Source organism: Curcuma longa, chromosome 8, assembly GCF_044706935.1.
Source record: "Curcuma longa cultivar G26 ecotype Majalengka, Jawa Barat chromosome 8, ITB_CL_G26_1.1, whole genome shotgun sequence".
In the NCBI taxonomy this organism is placed as follows: domain Eukaryota; kingdom Viridiplantae; phylum Streptophyta; class Magnoliopsida; order Zingiberales; family Zingiberaceae; genus Curcuma; species Curcuma longa.
The window spans coordinates 9,544,354-9,567,236 of record NC_133868.1 but is presented as its reverse complement, the minus strand read 5'-3'; the positions used below and the strand labels follow the sequence as shown (position 1 = coordinate 9,567,236).

Genomic DNA, 22,883 nt, shown 5'->3' with positions numbered 1-22,883 from the left:
CATCTCCTATTTGCTATATGAACCGTTTAAGTCAATACACACGTATCTATATATATATATATATTTTATACAGCAGATCATGCCGAATACATAATTTCCATCTGAACATACTCCACTGTCGAGTTAAAAGTTTAAACATATCTTAATGAAGAACTTTTCCCGCGTGGGATAGAGAATAGAGATAGTTTCTTCACCCTTGTTCTTCAGACCATTCCAAGGTGCTAAGTTCATTTGTAGTCTTGACTTCACGGAGGAGAGACGAGTCTGTCTTCCGAATCATTCATAGCCTCGGGGAGAGACGACCACGGTCTGCTTCAGTCACAATATGGTTGCGTGTGATTTCCTTGAGCGAGGTGCAGCCGCTTAATGCCATGGTGAGTTCGAATTCATCGCGAAGCATCTGCAGAACTTTCCTCACGCCAGCCTCTCCTTCAGCAGCCAAAGAAAACACCACTGGCCTTCCAATCTAGTTAGTTACCAGAGAGACAAATGTCATCGAGGAGATTGATTATCTGAAATCATAGATCATACTGGACTTGAAGAACCAAGGTCAATTTCTACTTACAAATATTCCAGAAGCCCCCAAGGCTAAAGCCTTGAAGACATCGGTTCCCCGGCGAACTCCGCCGTCCAGAAAGACTGGAACGCGCCCCTGTGCAGCTTTCACAACCTGAATTTGGCACCGTTGCTCTACTTCAGGAATGTTTTAGCAGATAAAAAATCGAACGGAAAAGTTTAATTTTGCTCCATGCAGATACCTCTTCTAAAGCGCTGATGGTAGCTGGAACGTAGTCGAGCTGGCGAGCTCCATGGTTGGATACGATAATACCAGCTGCACCGGACTGAATGGCCAGCCTTGCTGCATGTTGGGAGTGAAAGGTCGAAAATGTCTGTCTAGTATTCGACTTAAAAGTAAACATTCAGGCTCAAGGATCAGATTGCTTACTGTCCTCTGCAGTAAGAACTCCTTTCACTAGGATTGGCATAGTTGTGATCGTCTGCAACCACTTCACATCCTATAAATAGTTCAAAAGGATCAGTATCAGTAGCGAGAAATATTAGGTAGAATTCAAAGGATGAATTAGCATACCTTCCAGCTCAGTGTTCTGTCAATTTGGCCAGCAACATATGAGGCAAGCCCAGATTCATTAGCCTGCAAGTCAACCAGAGACATTTTAATCAAGAAAATAGGTGTATCAACTCTTCTAAGGTGTAGGTAATTATAAGGCTCACCTGATCCATCTTACCAAGGTCCAAGCCCTCAAAGTTTTTTAAGGTCAAAAATGGTGGCAGGACGAATCTGTAATTGAAGTATTGTAAGCTGCATAAGAACCTGAACTAATATTCAATCAAGGGGGAAATAGACCATGCACTGTACCTGTTCTTGATGTCGGCTTCCCTCCGGCCAAGTCTTGGAGTGTCAACAGTGAGGGCTATGGCCTTGAACCCAGCTCTTTCTGCTCTTCTCACGAGTTGTGCAACTACATTTCTGTCCTTGTAGACCTGACAAGTAATAGAGGAATGAAATAAGGTGAGATCATGAAAACTTACAGGAAATGAAGTTACTCATCAGGTCAAGAAGATAGCTTACATAGAGCTGGAAGAATCGAATGCCCGGCCCTGTTGAGGCAACCTCTTCCACACTGGAAGTAGCCCAAGATGAGAGTGTCTGTAACAGAAACATTAAAGTGACTAAGTTGATGATATTTCACTTGTAGCTAACAAAACGTACAGAGGAAAAGAACAAACCATTATGGTGCCAGCGGCTGATGCTGCTCTTGCTGTTGCATATTCTCCTGTAATGTTGCCAAAGCAGTAACATAAACAAAGAATCTGCTATGGTTAATGAGTTTAGAAATTAATATGAATTCATTAATGATCCTCAATTGAAATCATACCATCAGGATGGGCCATCTTCTGCATGGCAGTGGGAGCAATCATAATCGGCATTGATATCTTAAATCCTAATACAGTGGTGGTCATATCAATCTTTGAGACGTCGATGAGAATGCGTGGGCGAAATCTGTTTTACGATCAAACATCATGCAACATAAGATAGAATCACCAAGGACTCCAAATAGATCATTATTCCATTGTGTTTTGATAGAGGAAGACCAGATGAAGGTCAAATCATTCAGCTAAGTCTTGCTTATTATTAATAGATTATGATTGCATAGATTAAATCCATATTAATCTCAATAAACACAAAGAAGAAGAGAGAAATTTGCCACACTTAAAATTGATTTGGCAGATAAACTGTTATTTTCATTTATTTATTTATTTATAATAACAGAAGCATAAATTCAAATACAGTGGACAACAACATGTTCATGCAAATTGATGTGTTCAGGACTTCAGGCCATGCAAATCTCTTGAAGTCCATTAACTGCTTGTGAGTTTATAAATGTAAAAATTTGGTTGAATTTTTTTTTTTTTTTTTAAAGTTCAGTATTTTTCTTTTCAGGAAGATTTTTTGAAAAGAAACTAACAAGCAGAACAGAAGCTAGAAAAATCTTAGCGAATCAACACAAAAGAGCAAAAACATAAAAGAAGAAACAAGGTAAGGGATTGCTTACAAGATCCTCCAGAAAGCTTCTCTGTTCTCCTGCAAGGTCCATTGGTCTTCTGCGCCCGAGGCATAGTAATCAAACACCATCTTGGGCAGCTTCTGCTTGGCAATGGCCTCATACTCCATCACGTTGGTGACCTCCATGCTCATGGTTTTAGCCCTCAACCAACCTACAAAAAAGAAAAGAGAGACAATAAATAACTCAATACAAATTGTGCAAAAAGAAAGAAAGAAAGAAAGAAAGAGAGAAGAGAGAGAAACTAACCTTGCTTGCTGATAGCAGGAGAGAAATGAAGCTACGGAGTGTGTGGAGTGGAGGACAGTAAATATATGGGCTGGGGATGTGAGATGGTGGTTCGTTTGTTGGTTTGCAGGAGTTAGAACAAGGGTTCCAAAAGACAAACGATGAGGTTGGAGGGGTGAGGAATTGGTCAGCAAAGGAAGGGGGGTGGTATGGGCATTTCAGGGGTGGGTTTTGGATTAGCTTTTGGAGGTGGCAATGAAGAAGTGCATCTCCAACACTGCTTTCTCATCCACAACCGTTGGCTTGCAGTTCTACATCCCAAAAATTTTCACATACAGATATATTTTTCTTCTGCTAATTATCCAAACAATTGGAAACCATCACCACTGCCATATCCTAAGGGGAGTAAGAAAAAGAATTAATAGAAGCCACAGAATTCCACAAAAATTCTCCATATTTTGATAAGGATAAAAGGTACCAATCAAGCAATTAGTCCTCTCTTTTTCTACCATTTCAGTCTAGTTTATGTATATATATATAGAACAGTGAGGAAATTAATCAAATTAAAGATGATTACTATAATATTATAAATAGTTTAATCAATTGACTTTTTAATTTTCTTCTAGATTTAATTACCAGACTAATATTAAAGGTGTTGAATTAAAAATTTAGAGCTATTAGATTTTATCAAATTTCACCACTGCCAAGGATTAATTCTTGATTTCTAACTACATTCTGATCCCTTTGAATCAAACCTTAGTCGTTTGGGGTTATCATGGTCCATCAGACTCGTCTAGCACATGAGAATGATAGAAGACGAATTCAAACACAAACTTAGTTCACTCCTGTTCCGGTTAGATACCGAAAATAGTCAAGCCACCAGTCAAAGGTTATGCCACTCAGACCGCGACGAGCCCAGCCGATTGAAGGCACCTGGAGAAGAGAGACACTAAACCAAAGGATTAGCTGGCCGCCGGAGATCTCGACGGAGCTACTCCGACGCTCAAGTCAGTCCCGGAATGAAGAGGCAGAAGAAACAGTAAAATTTGAGAGTGCAGATGATTCAGAAAACTTTCTCATATCTGTCCCGAAACCTTTATACTCACGGAAATATATGGCAGTAGGGTGAGGCATGCGGGCCTAATACCGGTTGGTGACTTGAGTATGTGAGTTGTCATTCTTGTCCTTTAACTGAGAATAGAAACCTGAGCAGGTAGAAGTCTGACAGCTTAATAACCGTCCCCCTTTTATGATGAAGCTCGCATGTGTGTGTGTCTTGTAGTTGGGCATCGTACAGCTGCTTTTAGGTAGGGAAAGTATAAGGACAATGGTGAAGCATCGTGGCACAGAGAGCTCGGATCTGTCGAGACAGGGCCAAGCAAGGTGAGTTAGTACTGAGAAAAGCCGGTATAGTCGAACGGAAGAGAGACCGAGACGGTCAAGCAACATGGAGGCCGAGATGGCCGAGCAGCAAGGAGGCCGAGCTGGCCGAGCAACAGGGAGGTCGAGCTGGCCAAGTAACATGGAAGCCGAGCTGGCCAAGCAGCAAGGAGGCCGAGTTGGCCAAGTAACATGGAGGCTAAGATGGCCGAGCAGCAGGGAGGTCGTGCTGACCAAGTAACATGGAGGCCAAGATGGCCGAGACATGACTAGTCATATGGGGTCCAATTGTTGATCATTGACCGTTGACCATAGCTAGACCATTGACTTGCCAAGTTAGATTGATTATTGATTCCCCAATTATCACGTCTGATTCTAAAAGACTCGCCGTATCAACTCCATTATCTCAACAGTAGTACACAAACCACAAACCACAGCACAGCATGCCTTTTATATATATATATATATATAGCTAGTTTAGATACAAGATAAAGGTATTAATTCTCCATGCATGCATGACGTGCATATATATTAGCTTCACTGGCATGTTAAATTTGCATATTATAATCAGATCAGAACAGTTAACAACAAATTAGATCGAAGAAGCAGAGGCTATTAATTAAACAGCATGCATGTGTAATATGTACTAGCTCGTATTGCAGTCAGCTGCGTGCGAGCGAAGGGAAGGGCATGTTAATTGGCTTCCTTGAGGCCCTGCACACGCCGCCGCCTGCTTCAGGCAGTTGCAGACGGCACGGCGGTTGACTGCGGTGAGCGCCAAGTTGCTGAGGACGCGGACGCCCCCGCAGCAGACGGCGGCCGGCTGGGTCTCATAGCCGAGCAAGTAAGGCAGGCTTGAGACCCAATTCATTGTCACTTCTTTTTTTGTGTTTATAACTCCAATTAATTGACTTGATTGCACATAAGCAATCAATTGCACTTGAGAAATAGTTTAATTTTGACCATAATACAAATCATCAAAATTATGGGTCTGTAAACCTCCATTGAAATTGGAGATTGCTCCGGCTTTCCATGCAAAAGGAAGCCAGTTTGCAGAATCTGTATCTCAGTGTGGTTCTCATTAAAGACAACAACGATGAACACAGTTCAATTCTCGAGTCTCCGGGAAGCAAGGACCGATTTTGAAGAGATGTGCAGCTACTGAGCAGCTTGATAGATTGTTAATTGCTGATTTCTCAAACATGGAATTCAATGCTTGTTTCTTGCTTTCTTTGCATCTCTGTCTCTGTTTGAAGCATCCGTGGCAGAATCCTATCATGGATACCAAGTGCCGGTGCCGGAGCTTCGACAACATCTCGATTTCCGTCTCGAACTCTCTCACTCCCTGCTCTGATTGTTTGTTGGCTCGCTTGATTGCCACCCTAACCCCCTCGTCGATCTCTCCTTTGTAGACTTTACCGAAGCCCCTGTTCCAATGACGAATGCCTCCTTGAAGTTCCTGGTCGCAATTTTAATCTCTGCCATGGTGAATCTTCTCCCGACCCCTATTCTTGTTCGAGCTGAACGAAGTCTTCATCGTCACTGCATTTTTTGTGCTTCGAGGATTCTTCTTCTCCGGTGGCGTTTTCTTCCGGCGATGTAATAAACCAACATAAACTGACAAACCGACGACGATTAGTCCGAAAGCGAAGGCGGCGGCGGCGACGGCCGCCCATAGAGTATTATGCGTCGGTTTTTGAGCGACTCTGCTACTCTGAGTTGCGCCGATTCGCTGGTGTGAGTGAGCCAAAATTCCGTTCCTACTCAGCTTAAAGATCTCGACGCCGTTGAGGAGGCCGTCGCCGTCCGATCAACTCGCCAGCGAATCGGGTCCCAACTGGAGCCAAAGCGAGTCCACCTTCGGCGAGATTGCAGTCATGTAATCCTCGTGGTAGGCCTTGTTCTTCCCGCCTGCTCGAACAAACACATCAAAGTTCTCCGCTGCAGTCTTGTTGTTAATATAAATCCTAAAAATCCTCTGGTTCGGCTTGTCGTAGACGAGCTCGGAGAAATGCAACCGGATTAGGTAATCGAAGTTGGGATCCACGGTGAACCTCCACGACATGTTGAATCTCCTCTCCACTACTTGGTTGTCCGTCATCGTCCTCGCCGTCTCGTAGACCAGTAACGGCGCGAAGACGGCGGTGTCGTTGACCGACGAGTAAGTCACCCTGGAAGTGTTACTTGATGTTGTCCCGCCGCGTTGACCGAGAACATGAACTCCTCGTCGGAGTTCCAGTTCCTCAATAGGGCTCGGTCTTCGCTTGGCTTGATTTCTCGCCCGCCAACATTTAACCTGTACATGGTCTCAATCCCCGAGCTCGAAGGGAACAGCTTGTCGACGACCGGAATCACCTCGAGGGCATTGACGAAGGAGAAAGAACCGGGTTCGGGGATGAACTCGATCCTGAGCTCGGGGAGGTTGACGCTGAGGGAGAACTCCCTGAAGAGAGAACTGATGCTCGAGTTGTTGATCGCGTTCTTCCAATCTATCTCGCCGGGCGCGTTGAACTTAGAGTCTTCTGCGACGAGCAAGGGGAGATGGTGCTGGTGTACGAGTACATGGAGAATCGCACGCTGCGGAGCCACCTCGTGGGCAGCAACCGGCCGGCGCTGACGTGGCGGCAGCGCGTGGGAACGTGCATCGGCGCCGCGCGCGGACTGCACTACCTCCACACGGGGTCGGAGCGGGGGATCATCCACCGCGACGTGAAGAGCACCAACATAATATTGCTGGATGAGGATTTTGTGGCTAAGGTGGCAGACTTCGGGCTGTCAAGGGACGGGGAGCTTCGGGTACCTTGATCCTGAGTACTTCCGGCGACAGCAGCTGACGGAGAAGTCGGACGTGTTCTCGTTCGGGATGGTGCTACTGGAGGCGGTGTGCGCGCGGCCGGTGATGGTGATCGACCCGTTCCTGCCGAGTGAGCAGATCAACCTGGCTGAATGGGCACTGCATGCGGCAGCGGCCGGCGGAGCGGATCGTGGACCCGCGGCTAAAGGAGGAGGGGTACTCTCCGGAGTCCGTGGAGAAGTTTGTGGAGATCGCCGAGAAATGCCTCGCTGACGAGGGGAAGAGGCGGCCGACGATCGGAGAGGTGTTGTGGCACGTGGAGAACGTCCTTCGTTTGTACGAGGCGCACGTGCAGAGTGGTGCGGAGGAGAAGTATTGCGGTGATGACTTGTCGCGTAGTCTGCCACGCATCGTCGATGTGGAGGTAGAAGAGTGGAAGAATGGAGTGGAGTTTGACTTTGCTTACGTAAGCAATTTTCGGACTACTATTTGGTTCGTATTATTCTTTTATACATAAGCTATTTGCTTTCAATAAAAAAAATTCTTCTGCCTCTTAAAATATTCTCAATTTTTTAAATAAAAAATCATTAAAATCCCATCAAAGTCTTTAAGATAATTTGTGAAGTGGCCTTTATAAAATACAGAAAATCATTAAATACAGAAAATGAAGAGCGTGTTTTCGTAATTTGTCCGTCAAAATTTTCAACCGATAACAGAGTTAGGCACTCCATTCGGTTTCCTCCGCCGCACGTGCGAATTCCTTCTGGGCGAGCCGAAAGGTGTCAGCTGCTCTACTTCCTTCCTTCCTCTCGAGCAAGGATTTGAAATGTATCGTCTTCCTCATTAATTTCTTTTTCCAGAGTGTATTTGAGGAGTAAAAATTAGAAGAACGACTAGTTTTTATTTTTCTGCCTGTTGATTTAATTATTGGTATATATCTTCCTCTTAAGGTGATTCCGGACGAGAAATTGCCCGTGATTTTGCAGCCTCAATTGATTGTTTTCTATATATAAGTTGTTTTGCAGCCGCTGCTCCCCATTTTAATTTACTAATTGTCCGAATCATCTTGTTCTTGGTATATTATCTAGACTATATCAGTATGTTAGAAATGTGAATGGAAAGAAAGGTGAAATGGATGGAAGAGAACTTCCTTGCGAATGGGACTAAAAGATTTTATTGTTGGATAATCTTGTTACCAAAGATAAAAAATTTATGGAATTGAAATTACAAATTTAATTTCAACTTAAACTTATTTGTTGAACGGTCTGAGTGATAAGCTCATGTTGTCGACCTTTAAGGTTAGGCCGAGTTATTAGGTTGTTCGCGCACAAGTGAAACTTCTCTAGTTGCAGTCGAGTTCTCCCGAATTCAAGTAGTAAACCGAGTGCAGTAGAGTAGATAGAGTCGGTAGAGTACTCCAAATGCCGAATTGGCCGAGTGTTGAGCTCGCCCGAGTCAACTGAGTCAAAACGGAGGAAAGTGAGGGATTGTTAGAAATGTGAATGGAAAGAATGTTGATTTTTTTTCTTTGAGTTTGTTTTCCCCTTTTGTCAATTATTTGGATGTTTGGAGGTATTGCAGCTGTAAATTATAGCTCTTCAGTCTTTTCTTTTGCTTATTCACACAAGAATTTCCTGGGCAAAGGACTGCTCCATTATCTTGCCTCTCTACTTTCTTAGTTCTTACCCTAGAGTTTGATGTTTGATGTTTTATGTTTGTTAAACTCAATCATGTTAAAGTTCAATGGTTGTAGGAAAGATGGGAGTCTAATATAACTCTTCTTGATATAACATTTTAATTAGTAAGCTTTGTTTGAGAGGAATGGAAGTTGAAACATATTCGCCTGCTCCTGATATTTATTTATAAGACACAAAAACATGGATTAATTATTTAGGAAAAAAGAATGATCTCATGGAACATCTCTTCAGAAATTCTATTTCAATGTTTTTTTTACCTAATACCATATCTCACAAGTTTGCTTCTTCATCCATTCATTGCAACACCTAAAGCTGATTGGCTTAATTCCATGGTCATGCCTCGCTTATTAAGAAAGCAAAGTGTGCCCCACAGACATCCCCCAATCTTCAAGCTAATCCAGCATTTCGATTGTATTATTTTTATCTACTTGCTCAAGCATAAAGCACTGGTCAATGTGGTGGCGTTATTGGTTGCAGAATTAGCTGGAATAGAAGATGAAAAGATACACTCATACAATGAACTGAGACAAGCTACTCAAGGTTTTAGTCATGTACGTAGGGAAAGCTTAAAGATCGATCGCATGCTGCTATAAAAGTGCTATCCAGCTACAAGATGATTTCTGTAATCAAGTTTACTTTGCATTTGAGATGAGCTTGTCATGGTGGTGAATTGGCTACAGGAAAGCTAAGGAAGTTCAGATGAATGTATAAGTCTTGTTTTATTAGTGACTGGAATGGAGGTTAAAATCCTTCATATATACTCCTTGTATTTACATGTACAAGCTGTTTGAAACTTAGCACAAGTGTTATATATATATTCCAGAGGGAGCTATATATATATATGTAGGAATGTAAACGAGATAAATTAATTAGGTGGGTTCATTTTTTTAATTTGTTGGGCTTGTTGAAGCTTTATATATTTGTTAAAAATTTTATCTTGCTAAGTTAAAGTTTTTAAAAAAGATTAATTACATATATTATTGTAATCTAATAAACAAAATATACATTATTTTTAATATTATAATATTAAATATATTTTTAAATTTTTAAAATTAAAAATTATAGAAAACCATAATCAGCATATATATAAGATAATGAATAAATTTATTTATAAATTTTTTATCGATTTTGTTTATAAACGTTAACAAGCCAAATTTATTAATGTTTGAGTTATTACTTGTTTAATATATATATTCTATACTATTAAGCAAATATAAAAGTAGAATGGAACAAGCTATTTATTAACAATGAAGAGAACAATACATAGTATAGCTTAACACATATTGAGGAGAAAAAAGATAATTAAACACAAGGACAAGAGTAGAGAAGAAACACATGCATCAAGCAAAAATATTTTAAAAAACACACATTAATTCTTCTTTTGTCTCTTCATTAAACAATATTATTTTGACCATTAATAATAGTTGGTATCTCGTGATCTAAAGGTACAATAGTATGTTATTTTATTATGTATATATATATATAGTGATAAAAGTACTTAGGAATTAACAACTAAAATGATTAGGATTCAAAATTCAAATCCTAAAATGGGGATATTAATGAGGAGATCAAAGACCGTCTATTTATTATTAAAAAAAAGTTGATAAGATGTAAGGAAGATTGATCCTTCTCATTAACTAGCTAGGAAGACTTCAATTGGAATAGAAAACAGACACGCAGACACTATATATTTATATAACTATCGATCCAGATCACCTTAATTATATATAATTATCAAAATTAACCAAAATGCTTTGCAGGAGGCCAGCTAGCTAAGGAAATTTAATTGATTTGTATGCTTGGCTCCTCGCACGCCAGCCGCAGATGCCAATCACCGAAGATGATCGAAGGATATATGTATATGGATTGGCAATCCCTGCGAGTGGCATACAGGGAGCCAGGCACACGATATCGATCATATTACAGCAACTTAATTTACCATTAAGCTAATTAAGCATATCTCTCCATCTTCTGGCCTCTTCGATCGATCGAGTGCTGCATGCCTTGAGCCCTTCAATTCTTCGTCTCTCGTGTCGATGCAAAACCCTAGCTCCTCAGCTCCATCCACATGCACAATATTATTGCGATCGAGCTAGAGAGAGGAGAGGATATATAAGGAGGAGGAGAGGGCCGGGGCCCTAGCTAGATATAGCTAGCTCTAAAACCTCTGCAGGCTACTCCAAAGTTACTTAGGCGTTTCTGTAGAGTCTGTGTGCGCATCATGTGAATAAGGCTGGTTCATTAGGTACGTAGCTTAGCTTCAATTCGTAATAGTAGCCTAGGGGCGTGCATTGCATGGTCTGATAGAGTTAGTCTAGGAATATGGATCAGTTTGAGCAATCCCTGTTGTGGAATTCAGACATGCATGCAACTGCGATCGAGTACTTGTCGTAACGTGCTTGGACTGGACATGGATGCTCTCTGCCATGCATCAGACCTCAGCGCTGAAATATCACAATATTCATTTAATTTGTTCATCTAAATCTAATATTTTTTTTTCGATCGATCCTTTCTTGGTTAAAGGTCATTAATTATATATATAGTTGGCCATTTACTGTGTATGCTCGTGATGAGTTTACCTGATCGAAGGCACCCCAGTCAAAATCAGCAGCTAGCTAGCTTGTGCAATCTGTTTGAAATTAATTAACTTCTTTAATTAATTTAAGCACTTTCAGACTGCGAGTTCATTCTCCACGATTCTGTCCCGATGTATCGAATTAAAGAGCTGATGTGATGTGGTAAGTCTTGCCGGGCCTGACGTGGCGCAGGCGGTCAATAGATTGCCCATCCTGGCCGGCTCCGGGGCCCCCGGTCAAGGTAGTCTTGCTCGGTCATATGTGGCCCCAAAGGTCAACAAATCGGCTGACATGGCAAACACTGGGACCCATGGTCTCGGCGCTGTTACTCTCAGTTAAAAGGATCCGAGGGGTCTAACAGGTCAGCTCCCGGGAAACACATCCCCGGACCCCGGACGCCGCTAATGGTCCCTTGCTCGGCCATTCCTACACAATGCCCGGTTCATCCGGCTGTTACCGGTTACCCCTTCCCCCGCGTGATAGCTGCACAGCCGAATCATCTTCCGGAAAACACATCCCCGGGTCCTCATATTATGTCCCGGCCGTCACTCCCTATCACCGGGATTGCTCGGCCTCATCAAACATCACTCTGCCTAAGCATCTCTTACCTCCTAAACTAGTCTCCCGGGATACGCGTTGGGTAACCTGCTCACTGTATCCGTACTGCTTACTTGCCCGGCCATCCCTCCGAGGCGTATGGCTCGCCCGGCTACTGCTAAGCATGATCAGTCCCGAGCCTAATTTACCTCTTGAATGCAGTTCCCGGGAAGTACTCCAGACAATCGACCTAAGCTGTGTTCATCGGCTCACGTTGGCGCAGTTTGTCAAGTAGCCCGGCCATTCACTCACAGTGGCTGGTTCACTCGGGCGACACACCTCCTACTTGATCCTGGGTAAACCCGACCACTGTCGGTCCCAGATGCCTTCCCACTCCGCTAAGTAATTTTAGCTCAAGTCCGGTTAACACTACAGACAAAAGAACATGTGAACAGGTATGCAGGGAACAGGTCGCACTCATGGCCTCACGATCATTCTCCCGCGTGGCGATCATCTTCCCCTTTTTTGGCTAAGCGACAGAAGCAGGGTGCAGCGCCACGCTGGAAGATGGTTACAGACGGGTCACCCTTGTCCCTCAGATGCCATCCCTCTGGCACAGGTGTCAGACAACGTCAGATGTTGTCCCCCCGGATACCCTCAAAGCCTGCTTCACTGACAAATGGAAGGTTCTCCTTACAGGTATATAAGCCCTCTCACAGGTAGGAAGAAGGTATCGAATCTCAAGCATACTCACTATTGTTCTCTTCCTTTCACTACTACTTCCTCCGCCGGAAACCTAACTTGAGCGTCGGAGTGGCCTGCCGGGATCTCCCGGCGCCAGCTAATCCGTTCGTTCTACAGTGATCTTGCAGGTTCTCTTCTTCCCTGGGCCCCTGACGGTTGAGGTGGCATATTGTTGACCAGTGGATTGACCGTCGTCGGTTTTTGGCCGGAATAATATGTATCAATTAAATAAACAAATTTAAATATATATGATGAACTTATTAATATTCATAAATAATATTATATTTATAAATAAGTTAAATAAATAAAAAAAATTAAAATAAATAAATAAGTTATTATCAAGCTCAACTACTAACCAAATAAATTTAAAATATAAAAATTTTAAACAATCAAACAAACAAATTTAAGTTGAGAGCTCGATAATATCTAAATAAATCAAATTGAAATCGAATTTGAATCAAGCTCAAACATATAAAAAAAATCAAATTAAATTTAAATAATCATTTCAAATATTTGATTTATTTTAGATTGAAATTAGTTTCACTCGATTACCTTATCAATCAAATTTGAATATCACCAACACCAAACTTAACTTGGCTCGTTCTCACACGAATAGCTTCAGGAAGTTTCAAGGAACTGCTCGATGCCTTTCATTTATGGTAATGTCACAACTTTGCTGGGAAAATTTTCTATAATGGTTCTGCTCACTTTACAACACTTAACTCTTTATGTTCTTCTTGATCTATCTATATATATATTTTGACTCTATAATTAATATGATTAATTTGCATCATCAAGGTGTTGCTGGGAGATTGCAATGGAATTTTAGGCTTAATTTGAGGCATCATCAGCAGTTATGCCCCCGAGACATAGTTAAGTTGGTTACGACGCAACAGACTTGCAAAAGAGGACAATGGTTTGAATCTTGACGAAGTCAGGCAATACCCTCTTGTGTCGTGATGAACTGCAATTTCTCGATTTACCTCCTCACAAATGGTCATGGGGCCGATCGTGTGGGGCTGCTAAGGTAGCGGATTCCACCTTTTTGCAGAAGAGTATTGTACAATGTATACTTGAGTAAAATATATAATTCTTTAAGGAAATTTTTATTTTATTTTAATTATTACTACATTTTCTAATATGGTTTGATGGATAATTAAAGTAGAAACATTTACGTGCATGCGTTGTTCATGCATTTGAAATATAAAGCCTAAATTATTATTATTATTATTATTATTATTATTCTTTTTAATCCTAGCTAGCTAGCTATTGTAGCAAAATTAAAATCTGCCTGCCGCCGCCGGCCGAAACCCTGGTTTAGTCTTCGAGTGTTTTGAAGCTGAAGCAGCGTCATGTCCTCAACACACTGATTAATTAATTCCCCTCCCCGATCACGCCCCCGGCGCCGCGTCTTTGGTGCTGCTCTTCGAGTAGCCGCCGTACTCGCGGGCTCTGTGCTTGACGTGGCTGGCCGTCTGGGCGATCCTGCTGCGCGCGTAGTCAACGCGGTCGCAACCCGCCGGGCGCCACCCCTTCGCGTACCGGTAGACCCACGCGGCGCCAGCCAGCCCCGCGGCGGCGAAAGCGCACGCCGGCACCGCCACGGAGGTCACCAAGAACGCGATGGCCACCGGCGGCACCCAGATGGGGCTCGTGAGGAGCGCGGCGGGGCCGAGGAAGACGAGGGTGAGCGCGCCGGTGAGGGAGAGGAGGATTCCTCCGGAGGTGAGGAGGGCGAGGAGGCCGATGAGCTTCTGGGTGGAGGTGGGCGGTGCGCGGTGGTGGAGCCGGCGGAGGAATTAATCCTCCGGCCCGGACACGGCCCTGGCCACTACGGCGGAACCGGTGACCGACGACCGATCGGTGCTCGACGCTGGGCTGGTGCCGGCCGTTGGCTCTGCCATGGAGATGTACTGGTGCATGCGTTGAGGAACTAGGGAGAGAAAAGACGTACGGTGAGGAAGAAGAAGATATATATATATATAATGAATGAATGAAGGGCGATGGATCGAGTGGGCCGGTGAGTGAAGGAGAGAGAGCGGTAACACGTACGTTACGTAGTGAAGGTACGTACGTACGTGTTTAGTTTAGGATATGCAAAGCGAGCGGTCTAACACTTTTCCGTTAAACGCACGCAAATTAAGCTTGGTTTGAGGCAAAAGACTCGTTCTATTCTGTTCTGCATGCCATGAATAATATAATTAATTATATAAGTTGCAGGTGTCCTGATAAATTAATCAGACAGAATTTCAGTCACTCATACTTATCTTGAATTCGATCGAGTCTTTTAACACTTAAATGTCTTATTTCATTCCGCGTTGATTTAATTTTAATAGAACAGAGATTACAAATTTCATAGTAAACTTTTAGTTTTTTTATAAGGAGAATAAAAAATATTTTTATAGATTTTTGTTAACTCTTCCCTATTCTCCAAACCGCGGTCAACTCCTGAAGGCCTAGTGTGTTAAAACACTTTATAGATTTTTAATAATTTTTTTATCAATTTTCTATTTGTTATTTTTTTTAAAAAAAATAATTATATTTTATGATAATATTTTCTTTAAAAATTGTGACAATTTATATAACTTTGGTTTCTATTATTATTTTTTTTTTCAAAATTTTACATTTTAATATATTTAAAAAAAAAGATATATAAAATTTTAACTAAACCTACTGTACGTGCCTATTAGAACGTTATTATTATCATTTCAAAAAAGATTTTATACGATAAATTACAGTCCACGTTGAAATACAGAACTAATAACAAACGAAATGCCAGTTATCAATGGACTCAAGCCAAACTGAATCAAATTAATTAAATTGATTCCCGTTCAAATTAAAATTGGAATCAATTTGGGATCACTGCAACAAACATGGAACACCCAGGGCAGACAGACTATTCACAAAATTCATTTCTACAACTGATAATTTAGCTAGCTCCAAGATTTGTAGCTAGTGAGTTCTCATTCCGATCCTTAGCAACCAAGGTGGACATTGTCGACCGGCAACAAACACTATCGTACGTGGTGCAAAAGAGCTTGACCATACTCAGTATTTGCTAGCTCGCACAAAAAGAACATGACAATGCAGCTGAACCCGCATTGCTATATCCACTTCATCTAATGGTTTGTCATCCCTGCAGGAATTGACCAACTCATTCAAGGTCTCTCGCATCTTTGGAGATCAAGTACCCAAAAAGATATTACATATATGACAGAGACTCCACATAACCAAATGATACTGGAAGAGGTGGCCACAGCACAACATAACCAGATAGAATTCGAAGTTATCAAGCTTAATACACCTATCGACTAACGGGTCTATACGCTAATGAGCATCCTTCTTTTGCTATCAATGAGCACCCTTTGGTCTCTTTGGGCGGGGAGACATGAATAGTTTCCGCACAGAAACAACAGGATCATCCACCTGCAAAATGTAAGAGTATATATCATCAATATTTAGTTAGTTGTCTTCAGAAACTACAAATAGTGAACACAATGTAGTAGCTGTAAAACATTCTCAATCTCTGTACATCATCAAGCCAAGTCGATGAGCTCTCTTCCCTTGAAGTTGACAGTTCCTTCTCGCACAGAACTAACGCTGCAAGTGTCAGTCTCCACCCAGGCATAGCTTCACCATCCTCTGGAGCCACCCAGGGGCAATAGGGCCGGTGCTGCCTGATTGGATCAAACTGGTTGGCCTGATAATACTGTATTCCAGTTGATCTCTTTCCTGAAGCACACAGGAGGGAACTTTATAATTGTGCTTAGAAGAGTGGGAAAAAAAAGGTGAACAAGCTTTTCAAAAGAAATAATTAGGTATAGGTTGACAAAATATCAAACTTCAACACTATGTAAAGAAAAAAGAATACAAAAATATTGTAATTTAAGAATCTTACCAAATTTGTCCTTTGCATCATCATTTTTTTTTAATTCCACCAAATCCGACCTGTTAATGCTTTGGTTATTCATCTTTGTTTTAAGCATAAAATTCTTTTCACCATTTCCAATATTTATGCAAGCACTTGCTAAAGCAGCATCAGTAGCTGAAACAGATGCAGTTAAGTCACCATTGTTTGGTACTAAATTGTGAGGCATTGATTCTGATGTTAAAATATCATTGTTAAACTTTGTGCCATTATCTTGTTCTTCCACCAATTCAATCTCAGAACAATTTTGGGTGTCAACAGCCTTTGTGCTTGCAGATTCCCGGCCCCAGCAATCTCCAATTTTTTATGAGATGCCTCTCTATCCACAGTATCCTCTTCATTGCCTTGAGAAACCTCTAACACATTTTGAATGCCCACTTGATTTTTAAGATTACCATCATCAATAACACCTTCCTCATTTGCAAAGTTATTCGCACCATTACTAGTGCTTGCACCAGCTATCTCTACTTTAAAACTGATTATAGCATTATCCTCATTGCTTCCGCTCAAATTTTCATTTTCATTTCGTTTACGCTTTAACAATCCTGGACCATCTGGCCCAATGAGGTCCTCAGTCATCTCATTCTCAGACCATGATGGAAAATCTTCTACCCGCAAGCACTCGCTATTCGCTTGGTCCCTGAATGACTTTTCATGTTTACTAGATATGAATTTGGTTCTCAAATGTCTGCTGATAATGGGAAAAGAAACACGTGGTTGGAAATTTTGTGTAGCTGGTGGAGGACCACCAGCAATTGTCAAATTCAAGCCCAATGACCTTTCTTTCAATCCTGAAGACCTGAACCATCATCCAGAGTATGGGAGCCTCTACTAGTATCAAAAGTCCCCAAGTTTAAATTGATTGTTCCTGAAGTCTCTGCTTTAGAAGTTATCATGATAGAAGTGATTGACTCATTTTGGTCACTGGAATCTGCAAGTAAGGTGTAAAGTTCTAGAGGTCGTCGCACAGTTTCAAAAGCCCATAATGCCACACAAGCGCCACAAAATTTGCATTCTAAGACAGATGATGCTGGATCATAAGAATCCTGAGCAACATCCAGCGTAGCTGATTCAGTTGACTCAATTTCCCTTGAATAAATCACTAAGCCATCTTTCTGTTCAGTGTGCAACTGTAGTGATGACTTGGGGGTAGGTGCACTTTGTGCCAATGGATTGGATAGGTCTTGACAGTCAACAACATAGGGAAGAAGCCTAGGTTCCCAACCACACAAGCAGATAATTTTCCATACCTGTATTTATATATACATTTTAATCTGCCAATGAAGAACTATTGAACAAGTCTGACTAAAAATGAACTAAGCATTCATAAATAAACTAGGTACTAAACTCGTTCATTTGGAATAATAAACAAGAAAACTTCAACACTTTCAAAGGCTAGGTTAATAAATACGCTAGATACCGGCATAAATAATCTTGACTTGTCAAATGTTTATTAACAAGCTGTGAACAGACTCAGCATGAACATTGTTCTGCAATTTTTGTATGCATGCTCAAGTGGGATATGCCACACATAGATGGAAAAGTTTTAATTGAATTCATGATGCACTAATTATCTCATTTATTGTAGTTATCCTTTATATTGCTTTAGCTTCTTCCATGCCAGACAGTGGCTTCATTTCTATTTTCACATGGTTAAATATACTAAAGCATCACATGCTTCAATATGCTAAAACATATGTCAAAGTGTCATCTACTAATACACTGCTCAATTTATTCCAACTACGGTATAAAATGTGAAATTTCTAATTAATTTGTAAGCTAAAAAGTGGAACTGGATATGAATGTGATAATCCCAATGGTGTCTTTGGTTCACGAAATAGAATAGCTAAGGCATAACATAGTTTCCTACAGAATAAAGTAAGAGAAAGAAATAAAGAATAAGTTTTCTATAGTTTGGTTCATGGATTGGAATGCACAAAAAATAATTCTTATATTCGGTTGAAAGGAATGTTATAAAGGACACAAATAGTTTTCACAATGGTAAACAATTCAAATAAATAATTTGTTTGACTCATTTTCCTTGCAGAACCCAAATTAGCTGTCTTCCACAAATTGGCCAACCCAAGCACACTACCTTACACAATCAGCTTGATCAGCCTGCCAGCTTGCCTGGTCTGATCAAACAGTCTAACTCAACCGGCAGCCTAGCCCACCCCGCTTGAATGGAACACCTGACATGCTTGGCCTGACTGGATTGACCAACCTATACGGTTCCACTGACTTGGCCAGATCACCAGGCTTCCCAAACCAACTTCTAGATCCAACCCACTCATCCAATTCAATTGGTCTCACTGAGACCGCCCCCTATAATGGAAAGAAAACATAGTATTAATTAATGAATATAGTGGAGAAGGAAGGCCCATAAGTTGGATTATTAGGAATTAATTAGTTTTCTGCCCATTTTGGTAGAATAAATTTTGACATATTTTAAGGCATTTAATTTCTTAGTAGAAATTTTTGACACTCAATTTGTACTCATAAATAAACAATAAAAAATATCTATAATCCCACCCTTTTACCAACCCAAATTTTCTTTCCCTAGCATTTTCAACTTAGGATACCCACACCAAGTGATCAAGTCACTAAGGGCATGTTTGGTAAGGGGTAATCAGGCTTGTAATGTAATCAGAATTACATTACAAGATGATTTACTTTGTTTGGTAACATTTTAGAGATGTAATGTAATGTAATTGCATTACAAAAAAATAGCCAAGATCTGTAATCTCGATTACACAGGAAATAGTGCGGAATCTGATTACATTACGGATTCTACTTTTATCGTACCAAATATACCCTTCCGCACTTTCGCAGATCGCATTCTTCTCCATCCATCTTCATCGATTCCCGTGCTCCGTCGTCCTCTGCGATCGATTTCCAACCCATTGTCAGACCTCCTCCTACTGCACTTTCCTTCATGAAGCTGGCCACCGGCAGCGTAGTCCTGTACGTCTCCGTCGGCGTCGCCATCTACGCGGCGAAGCACAAGAGCTTCGAAGGTCGCACCACTAGCTCCCCCGTTGTCGACGGCCTCTACTTCACCGTCGTCAGCCTCTGCACCATCGGCTACGGCAACCTCATGCCGGGCACGCGGGCCGCCAAGCTATTCGCCTGCGCTTTCGTCCTCATCGACTTCGGCTTCATCGACGTCGTGCTCAGCAATCTGCTTGCGCACGCGTTGGACTGGAAGGAGGCATTGCTTGCGGCGGTCGACACCGGCGGCCGCCGTGCACTCGGCCGCGCGCTGTTCCTGGTGGACGTGCGGAAGCGGCGGATGCAAGTGCGGATCAAGGTTGCGCTCGCGCTGGCGGTGGTGGTCGCTTGCATCGCCTTCGGGGCGACGGCGGGGCGCGCGCGTTGGAGGGCCTGTGCTGGGTTGACAACTTCTACCTTGTGGTGGCGTCGGTGACGACGGTGGGGTACGGGGAGGAAGGGTATTATTAGTATTTTATAATAATAAAAATTATATTCCTTATTGAAAATAATGGACACCAAACACTATAATGTAATCATCCTTGTAATCAAAAATTACATGCATTCCTTCAACCAAACATAGTAATATAACCTTAATTACATTACAAACTTGATTACATTACAAACGTGATTACAATACGTCCTACCAAACGTAGTCTAATAAATGGTGATACAAAAGATTAATAAATGAACCCTTCAAGCCTAACCATATGATGAAGGCTTCAGCCCACAATTGGGCTATGCGGATTTAGCCTACATCACGTGCTGCACGCAATCATTTGTGTATGTGTCACTATATTGCTATCTATCACTGGTGAGGGCTTCAACCCAAGTATCAGATGGTACCTACTATACTCTATAGCCAAGGCTCTAATAATTCACTTCTTATTGGATCTATTTAATAAAAAAAATGAAGTAAATAAACATGGAAGTATGTACATGTGTGGTCATTAACAAGTGTTAAAAAGCTTAAGAGTTGCTAACAGATACTATAGATGTGATTGAAAACTAGTTTTATCGAATAATTGATTATGCTTACCTTCTTTCCATTCTGCATTTTATGCTTATATATCCTGATATGATTCTTTTATGAAAAAGTTCCTTCCACTTATAGCATTTTCTTTTCCTATACAAAATATTCTTTACTTACACTTTGGCTTGTGTTTTGTTATATTTTAAAAAGTGAATAAAGATTGTTTATTTGCTTTATAGATGCTTGATACTTGTTTGACTCGTGTTATACTTGTCGTTGATGTTGTGGATCTCGTATTCTAGCAAGGGTGGAGGGGGGCCCTTTCTAATATGTGGAATAAACCAAAGGTCATGACAACAGGCAGGACTATACCAGAATTGGCACATTATGGTACAAAAAACATATTTAGGTCGATGACAAAAAACCCAACACAGAGAAGGATTTCAACTTTGCCTTTTCACTTATCTGTCTGGGTAATTTCAGACATCCATTTTAGCCATTTTATCTTTGTTACACTAACTTTTTGTATCCGATGTTTGCTAACAACCCAATGCTTTGATTCATAAAGTATGGTAGATAATATCATAGCCTTGTGAAATTCCCCTTAGAGCATAAGGAACATATAATGGTCACACAAGACTATAAAAGCTCCAGTTCATTTCAACTACTTATTTTAGCTAACTCTATACTCCTTTTGATTTCCTCATCCTTCACATTTTCTTTCAATCTATGAAATTTTATTGCAAAAATATTCCTTTCTAAAAGACATCACTTACATGCTATATTCCAATTGTAAATATGGTTGTTAATGCTATCTATTTCATATATTGTAGCAATGAGCGATATCAAAACTTAGTTTGGCAACTATTCTGCCAACCACCATTGGCAGTAGTAGAATAGCCAATTAAAAGAGCGAAAATAAACCTCATGTTCCTATTAGTACAACCATTTGTACTAATTAATATATGTTTGAAATATATCTACTCATAACAAGCTATTCTTATTTGGAGAAATTTCTGTAATCGTGTAAAGAAACAAACCTGGTAAAACAAATCATGTGCAGCAGTTCCCAAACCACTATCCATATCCTTGCATACTGAACCATCAACAATCTTAAGACCTTTGCTGAAGTTAATTGGATAGTGTGGTGGCTCTGAAAGAAAATTCTCTAATTGGGGATTTTTCATCTTCATGTAATCAATGGCTGAGGATGAAATCAGAGGAAGCATAGCACGCCAAGGATGTCAAGTGCTCGTGGATACATTTGACACGACACATGAGATATTGTCTTAATGCCGAGTAGTATCGAGTTTCAGTAATTTATCAGAATCATATGTTTCGATCGTTTCATCCAACACAATATGAGAATTCAAACCACGCAATGTTGTATGGGTGATAGCGTTCCGCAAGTATACGGAATGTCGTCAAGTAATAAAAAGATCGAATCCACAGGGACCGTGGAATTACTTACTATACCTAGCACAAAAAGGTGGAGAGAATATTGAGCATGAGTTGTGTGGGGGAGATGGGAGTGTTCTAAAGTACTTTATCCTAGAATTCAGAGAAAGGGATCGACTGTGACACTATGTGGTGAAACGATCCTAGGATTTCGGACTCCTCAGAGAATGGATTGATTGACTTAGACCCTCTACTTTTCCTCAATAATTGTTCAATTGTAGGGATGTTAACCAATTTATCCAATTCAACCTCGTCAGGTATCCTCGAAATAATACATTGGTGTTCTTACGTCACTCGTTATTGGTTTGAAATGGTTCTAGAAGCCCGGTTCAAGGCATTCCCGTGTCACTCAGGCGCCCCGGAGTACTAAAAGAACCCTATCCCCTGTCACAGGATATCTTTTTACGGATCTCTCCCCAATAACGAATGACCGCTAACTATCCCTCATAGGAATTTAACTACGCATTAGGAAACCCCTCGGAACTCGCCCGGTTCAAGGCATTCCCCCTGTCACAGAGTGCCCCGGTGTACGGCCTAATGATTCCCCAATTCATAGTAAATCCCTACCCTCATGGATTCACACACACACAATTTATCATCAAGCACAAGCATAAATCCACAAAGCAATGCACAGTTATATCATAGAAAATGGTAGATTAATCAAATCCAAATACAATCATCCATTACATCTGATTTATCCTACATCCTAGAATCTAGGGAAATCTACTCCATAGCGTGGAGATTACAAACTAAAGGAAGGAAAGAATACATCTCGTTCCAAAGATATACAAGGAAATGCAGGAAACTAGACTTATCTTCTTCCTCGGAGTGAAATCTCGGCGTAGATGGGATGAGGATGGTCTGGAGCAGTCGGATCGGTGATGGATCGTCGAATCTCCCTCCGAAACAGGCGTCGGCGGCTCTAAAACAGCTCCGGTGGCTCTCCAAGGTCTCCCCCCTCTCCTAGGTCTCAACAAGGACCTATTTATAGT

General features: G+C 41.3%; 1 protein-coding gene and 4 pseudogenes across 2 annotated transcripts; 1 reads left to right on the top strand and 4 right to left on the bottom strand.

The window, feature by feature from the left end:
• Positions 1 to 25: 25 nt before the first annotated feature.
• LOC141832855 (glycolate oxidase 1) lies at positions 26 to 2,946 on the bottom strand. 2 transcript variants are annotated; one of them, XM_074720223.1, is made up of 12 exons: positions 2,835 to 2,946; positions 2,577 to 2,739; positions 1,899 to 2,023; positions 1,750 to 1,796; positions 1,592 to 1,669; positions 1,379 to 1,503; positions 1,234 to 1,300; positions 1,091 to 1,153; positions 947 to 1,016; positions 759 to 859; positions 566 to 670; positions 26 to 466 (listed from the first exon to the last, which is right to left on the bottom strand). In XM_074720223.1, exons 2-12 carry the CDS (start codon positions 2,717 to 2,719, stop codon positions 281 to 283), a joined length of 1,110 nt encoding a protein of 369 aa, XP_074576324.1. In that variant the 5' UTR covers positions 2,720 to 2,739; positions 2,835 to 2,946; the 3' UTR covers positions 26 to 280. The 2 variants fall into 2 exon arrangements, with proteins under 2 accessions (XP_074576324.1, XP_074576325.1); XM_074720224.1 differs by having other exon boundaries at positions 81 to 466; positions 2,573 to 2,739.
• A 2,328-nt stretch (positions 2,947 to 5,274) lies between these two features.
• On the bottom strand, positions 5,275 to 7,152 carry LOC141833991 (putative receptor-like protein kinase At1g30570; annotated as a pseudogene).
• A 6,780-nt stretch (positions 7,153 to 13,932) lies between these two features.
• Positions 13,933 to 14,445, bottom strand: LOC141832841 (oleosin-like; annotated as a pseudogene).
• A 1,338-nt stretch (positions 14,446 to 15,783) lies between these two features.
• Positions 15,784 to 21,662, bottom strand: LOC141833990 (uncharacterized; annotated as a pseudogene).
• LOC141833114 (two-pore potassium channel 3-like) lies at positions 19,294 to 19,931 on the top strand (annotated as a pseudogene).
• Positions 21,663 to 22,883: the final 1,221 nt, after the last annotated feature.

Coding starts and splice junctions, on each gene's coding strand:
- LOC141832855 (XM_074720223.1), bottom strand. CDS start 2,719: ATGAGCATGGAGGTCACCAACGTGATGGAGTATGAGGCCATTGCCAAG. Junction 2,024..2,576: donor GAAGCTTTCTGGAGGATCTT/GTAAGCAATCCC, acceptor ATCGTAAAACAG/ATTTCGCCCACGCATTCTCA. Junction 1,670..1,749: donor CAGCCGCTGGCACCATAATG/GTTTGTTCTTTT, acceptor TTTCTGTTACAG/ACACTCTCATCTTGGGCTAC.